The 6,653-nt window shown below is 47.2% G+C and overlaps 1 protein-coding gene across 1 annotated transcript; it reads left to right on the top strand.

Moving 5' to 3' along the window:
* Nucleotides 1-5,081: 5,081 nt before the first annotated feature.
* Nucleotides 5,082-6,249, top strand: LOC125533164 (F-box/LRR-repeat protein At3g26922-like; the record flags this gene model as incomplete). Its single annotated transcript, XM_048696919.1, has 1 exon — nt 5,082-6,249. A coding segment is annotated over one exon (1,086 nt), but the record flags the coding sequence as incomplete, so codon positions are not given.
* Nucleotides 6,250-6,653: the final 404 nt, after the last annotated feature.

Genomic DNA, 6,653 nt, shown 5'->3' with positions numbered 1-6,653 from the left:
TAGTCAACGTCGGTGAACATCTTCATGTTGATCGTATCTTCTATACGACTCATGCTCGACCTTTCGGTCTTCTGTGTTCTGAGGCCATGTCTGTACATGCTAGGCTCGTCAAGTCAACCTAAGTGTTTTGCATGTGTAAATCTGTCTTACACCCGTTGTATGTGAACGTTAGAATCTATCACACCCGATCATCACGTGGTGCTTCGAAACAACGAACTGTCGCAACGGTGCACAGTTAGGGGGAACACTTTCTTGAAATTATTATGAGGGATCATCTTATTTACTACCGTCGTTCTAAGCAAACAAGATGAAAAACATGATAAACATCACATGCAATCAAATAATAATAGTGACATGATATGGCCAATATCACAAAGCTCCTTTGATCTCCATCTTGGGGCTCCATGATCATCTTGTCACCGGCATGACACCATGATCTCCATCATCATGATCTCCATCATCGTGTCTCCATGAAGTTGCTCGCCAACTATTACTTCTACTACTATGGCTAATGCGTTTAGCAATAAAGTAAAGTAATTTACATGGAGTTTCTCAATGACACGCAGGTCATACAAAAAATAAAGACAACTCCTATGGCTCCTGCCGGTTGTCATACTCATCGACATGCAAGTCGCGATTCCTATTACAATAGCATGAACATCTCATACATCACATATATATCATTCATCATTTATCACAACTTTGGCCATATCATATCACAAAGCACTTGCTGCAAAAACAAGTTAGACGTCCTCTAATTGTTGTTGCAAGTTTTACGTGGTTGAAGTAGGGTTCTAGAAAGAACGTTTTCTTACCTACGTGAAAGCCACAACGTGATTTGTTAACTTATATTTACCCTTCATAAGGACCCTTTTCATCGAATCCGCTCCAACTAAAGTAGGAGAGACAGACACCCGCCAGCCACCTTATGCAACTTGTGCATGTTAGTCGGTGGAACCGGTCTCACGTAAGCGTACGTGTAAGGTTGGTCCGGGCCGCTTCATCCCACAATACCGTTGAAGCAAGATAAGACTAGTAGCGGCAAGAAAGTTGACAACATCAACGCCCACAACAAATTGTGTTCTACTCGTGCAAGAGAACTACGCATAGACCTAGCTCATGATGCCACTGTTGGGGAACGTTGTAGAAAACAAAAATTTTCCTACGATTTCACCAAGATCCATCTAGGAGTTCATCTAGCAACGAGTGATCGGATTGCATCTACATACCTTTGTAGATTACGCGCGGAAGCGTTCAAAGAACGGGGATGAGGAAGGCGTACTCGACGTGATCCAAATCACCGGAGATCCTAGCGCCGAACGGACGGCACCTCCGCGTTCAACACACGTACGGTCAGCGTAACGTCTCCTTCTTCTTGATCCAGCAAGGGGGAAGGAGAGGTTGAGGAAGATGGCTCCAGCAGCAGCACGACGGCGTGGTGGAGGTGGAGCTGCAGTACTCCGGCAGGGCTTCGCCAAGCACTATGGAGGAGGAGGATGTGTTGGAGAGGGAGAGGGAGGCACCAAAGATCAGGGGTAGGAAGTCCTCCATCTCCCCACTATATATAGGAGGGCCAAGGGGGGGGCCGGCCCTAGGAGATCTAATCTCCTAGGGGGGTGCGGCCAAGGGGAGGAATCCCTCCTCCCCAAGGCACCTAGGGGTGCCTTCCCCCTTTGGGACTCTTCCCTCCTTGAAACCCTAGGTGCATGGGCCTCTTGGAGCTGGTGCCCTTGGCCCATGTAGGCCAAGGCGCACCCCCTACAGCCCATGTGGCCCCCCGGGACAGGTGGCACCACCCGGTGGACCCCCGGGACCCTTCCGGTGGTCCCGGTACAATACCGGTGACCCCGAAACTTATCCCGATGCCCGAAATAGCACTTCCTATATATAATTCTTTACCTCCGGACCATTCGGGAACTCCTCGTGACGTCCGGGATCTCATCCGGGACTCCGAACAACATTCGGGTTACTGCATATACATATCCCTACAACCCTAGCGTCACCGAACCTTAAGTGTGTAGACCCTACGGGTTCGGGAGACATGTAGACATGACCGAGACGACTCTCCGGTCAATAACCAACAGCGGGATCTGGATACCCATGTAGGCTCCCACATGCTCCTCGATGATCTCATCGGATGAACCACGATGTCGAGGATTCAAGCAACCCCGTATAGAATTCCCTTTGTCAATCGGTATGTTACTTGCCCGAGATCTGATCGTCGGTATCCCAATACCTTGTTCAATCTCGTTACCGGCAAGTCACTTTACTCGTACCGTAATGCATGATCCCGTGACCAGACACTTGGTCACTTTGAGCTCATTATGATGATGCATTACTGAGTGGGCCCAGTGATACCTCTCCGTCATACGGAGTGACAAATCCCAGTCTTGATCCGTGTCAACCCAACAGACACTTTCGGAGATACCCGTAGTATACCTTTATAGTCACCCAGTTAACGTTGTGACGTTTGGTACAACCAAAGCACTCCTACGGTATCCGGGAGTTACACGATATCATGGTCTAAGGAAAGGATACTTGGCATTGGAAAAACTCTAGCAAACGAACTATACTGATCTCGTTATCAATGACATCCAATGTCCATAGTCAGGAAACCATGACTATCTGTTGATCAACGAGCTAGTCAACTAGAGGCTTACTAGGGACATGTTGGTGTCTATTATTCACTCATGTATTACGATTTCCGGATAACACAATTATAGCATGAATAAAGACAATTATCATGAACAAGGAAATATAATAATAATGTTTTTATTATTGCCTCTAGGGCATATTTCCAACACGACGGTCATTCAGTATATTATGAGGATATTATTAATGCACATGAGTGTTAACTTAAATTAGTCTATTATCATGCAGTCCACTACGCGACAGTTGAAACAAATGGTTCTAACAGGATGTCTTAGATACTCCAAGCAATACTCATAGTTCAAAAAAAAATTAGGCTAATCAGGTGAAACCGTGAAAGTATCGGCAACCAGAGCAGCAGACGACGAGAGACAGCCTATTGCCCTGGTGCCCTCCTCTGTGACCAAAGATCAATCAGGTGAACCTAACACTCACTATCCAGGGTAACTCTACTCAGCAACGAAATCTCAGAAGATCACTAGACAAATTGGTAACCAACGGCCGGAAGGTGCCCCGGGATCGAGCCACGGAACAATGGCCGCTGGCTACTAAGGTGGTGATGGACCAACACGGCAGCCAAGATCTCCTCATCATCATCGGACGAGGAATCGTCGGAGTCGCAAAGGAAACTGTGGAAAAAGAACTCATCAGCGGAGTCCAGTTTGTACCTTGGCAAACTGTCAAACAGCTTGCGGGCGTCGACGAAGGAGTTGGCCGGCGAAGAGACGCGTGCCTCCCTTGGACCAGGTGGCTGGCATGCCCGTGGCTGACGAGCGTGCCGACATCAGGACGAAGGAGCTGGCCGGGGCGGCGAGATGGCTTCCTGCTCGTGGCGGCATCGGGAGGTGGGGGTGAGAAGTTTCGATGCCCCGACGGCAAGGTGACGACGTTGGGGGGAGGTCTGTCGGCACCGGCTGCTAGCAGAGGCACCGACAAATGGGCGGTGGCGGCGAGGTGGCGACGTTGGGGGGAGGTCTGTCGACACCGGCTGCTGGCAGAGGCACCAGCATTATGGATGAATAATTTTGTGCATCTTTAAGCAAACAGGAAACACATTCATGTCTTTGAAGCATGTATACTCATGATTATGGTTCATTCCTAAAGGAATGTCTTATTTGGTTAAAGAGAATTATCTAGTCGATGGAAGCGACATTTTAATGTTTTTAAAGTAAGCATACCATCACATAAGTACAAATTTCTTTTAGTAAAATCTGTAAAATAACAACATGTTTGTTTGCCATGGAGGCGAATTCACTGTAGATGGAAGCAAGTTTCACCGTGGAAGCAAAATATTTGTATAATATCCACAATTCCGAGATGGAAGCAAGTTTCTATAAGGGCATGTACAATGGGGCTATCTTAGGAGTGCCACCTAGGATGAATGATGAGGTGGAAGAGAGAGAACTCATAAGAAAAGGATTGCCTTCTCTTATTTAAGAGAAGACAAGAGATAATCTCTTAGCATAATTTGTCTCACCATATTTTTAGGAATGACTAGTTATTGAAGATAAGGCTAAGAGATGAACCATTGTAGACATTGCTTTTTGTCATCTCTAAATTACATGCAAGATTTAAGATAAGACTGTCTTATCAACCATTGTACATGCCCTAACATCCACAAAATGTAGATCGAAGCAAGTTTCATGGTGCAGCCCAAGACAATATCCAGGGATTCCCGGCAGATATATTAGGCCTGAATATTGTATCATATTTTGTTGTAATGTGTTGTGATTGTATTTATACTTTGGTTTCATGGAAGCAGAGATTCCCTTTTCTTTGGAAGCAAATTTTTGTTTTTTGTGGAAACAAGTATAGCTACAGTGGAAACCAATTTATTTTTGAGTGGAAGCAAATATATTATGAGTTGCAGCGGAAACAAATCGATGAGTCGATAGAAATAAATTGGTGCTCGGTTGGAAGCAAAATAAACATTTATAATCACACATTTTTCATTAAATCGAAACAAATTTGGTTGTACGCTCATGACGCATATTATTAAGTTGATGGAAGCAAATATGGTTGGCTCAAAATAGAATACCTAAAATAAAGAAATAAATCAGGTGGACAACATGATGCATCAATCCTTTTTTTAGATGAAATGAAATGATGCATCAATCTTTGAAGCAAACTAATTGTACGGAGCCTATAAGTAGGAAGCAAACAATTTGTTTGAAAGAAGTACCACCGGGCCCATCCCGTAAAAAAAGGAACGACCACCAGGCCATGCATGCGCACGTAGCAGTTATGAGGAACCAGCCAATTGAGGCTTCAATCCAGCAAATGATGCACGGGGTTTGCTAACAGATGGAGCGTTGGGTATAAGTTGGATCGGATGGTCTAGGACTAGCTAGTCTGATGTCAAGAGATCATCTCTAGTCTGATGCCTGGCGCTTCCCCTTTCTTTTTTCCCTCTCCAAACGGCCGCACCACGTACCTCCGCTCAGAGGCGAACCCTACCCTACCACGCCAGCGATGGAGGTGGAGGCGGGCGGCCCGTGCTCGAAGAAGGGCGCGGCCCGGAAGCTACGGCGGGTCCGCCGCTGGACGCAGCGGAAGGTGGCGGGGCCGGCGACCGCATCAGCGGCCTCCCCGACGGCGTCCTCGGGGACATCGTCTGGATCCTCCCCACCAGGGAAGGCGCGCGGACGCAGATCCTCGCCTCCCAGTGGCGCCACCTCTGGCGCTCCGCCCCGCTCAACCTTGGCTACCATCCCTTCCTGTTCGGCCAGGAGGGCCTTGATGCCACCATATCGCGCCTTCTCGCCGCCCACCGGGGCCCCGGCCGCCGCTTCTGCGCGCCCGTCGACCGAGCCGACGCCTGGCTCAGATCCCCCGCCCTCGACAACCTCCACGAGCTTGAGCTCTGCAGCTTCAAGTACAAGTACAGCTTACCATATCCACGGGGAATACCGCAGCCGGCGCCGCTGCCTGAAGCTGCCTTCTGCTTCTCTGACACCCTCGGTGTTGCCACCATCGGAGAGTGCCACATCCCTGACAGCATGGCCCAAGCGCTTTTCTTCCCTAAGCTTAACAGGCTCGGGCTTGAAAATGTCACCATATCCGAATCCTCACTACAAACCATGATTGATGGTTGCCCCGCTCTAGAGTGCTTGCTGATTCGCCGCGGCTCTGGCTTCCGTTGTGTCCGAATCAACTCCATCAGCCTTAGAGGCATAGGTGTGGAAGCTTATTGGGAAGACCTCAGATTAGAGGAAGTCATCATCGAGAATGCCCCTTGTCTTGAAAAGTTGCTCCTATTTGGCTCAGCTGAATCCCGGCATATATCGGTAATCTCCGCACCTAAATTGCAGACCCTAGGCTGCCTATCTTCCCATTTATCTGATTTTAGTCAACATGATTTTAGTACCACACTCACGCTATACTCGACAGTTATTCAGGTGCCACTTTCCTTCTCGATCAATTTCTGCACTTATGGTGATGAATTATGTAATTTCTGCACTTATAGATGGTTTATAATGTCATCTTCCATGCTTCATGAAGGGATTGCGTGTTCATAGCTTGACGGAGACGGTGCGCACTGTCAAGATTTTATCTGTTCGTATGATTGCTCTTAGTTTGGATGTTGTTATTGACTTGATGAGATGCTTTCCTTGCTTGGAAAGGCTGTACATTGAGGTAACAATTCTTCCTTAATGGTTCATAGTGTTCATTTCTCATGTGATCTGCTTATTGTTCTGAACTGGGCGTTTTTCATTTGGTTATGTTTTGTTAGTCAATTAAGCCAGGGAAAAAGAATTTGTGGCTCCGTAAACACCAGAATCTAATAAGATCTCTTGACATCCGTCTGAAGACAATTGACTGGCGATATTATGTGGGCACCAAGTCAGATGTTGACTTTGCCACATTCTTTTTACTAAACGCGAGAGTGCTAGAGTTAATGATTCTTCAGGTTTATCATAGTAATTTCAAAGAGGAGTTTTTTACACGGCAACGTGAGAAGCTTCAACTGGATAAGAAGGCCTCAGGAGGTGCTCGGCTTCATT

Source organism: Triticum urartu, chromosome 1 (genome assembly GCF_003073215.2).
Source record: "Triticum urartu cultivar G1812 chromosome 1, Tu2.1, whole genome shotgun sequence".
NCBI lineage: Eukaryota > Viridiplantae > Streptophyta > Magnoliopsida > Poales > Poaceae > Triticum > Triticum urartu.
Note: the sequence above shows the minus strand (reverse complement) of the source record. Positions and strands in the feature narration are given on the sequence as shown.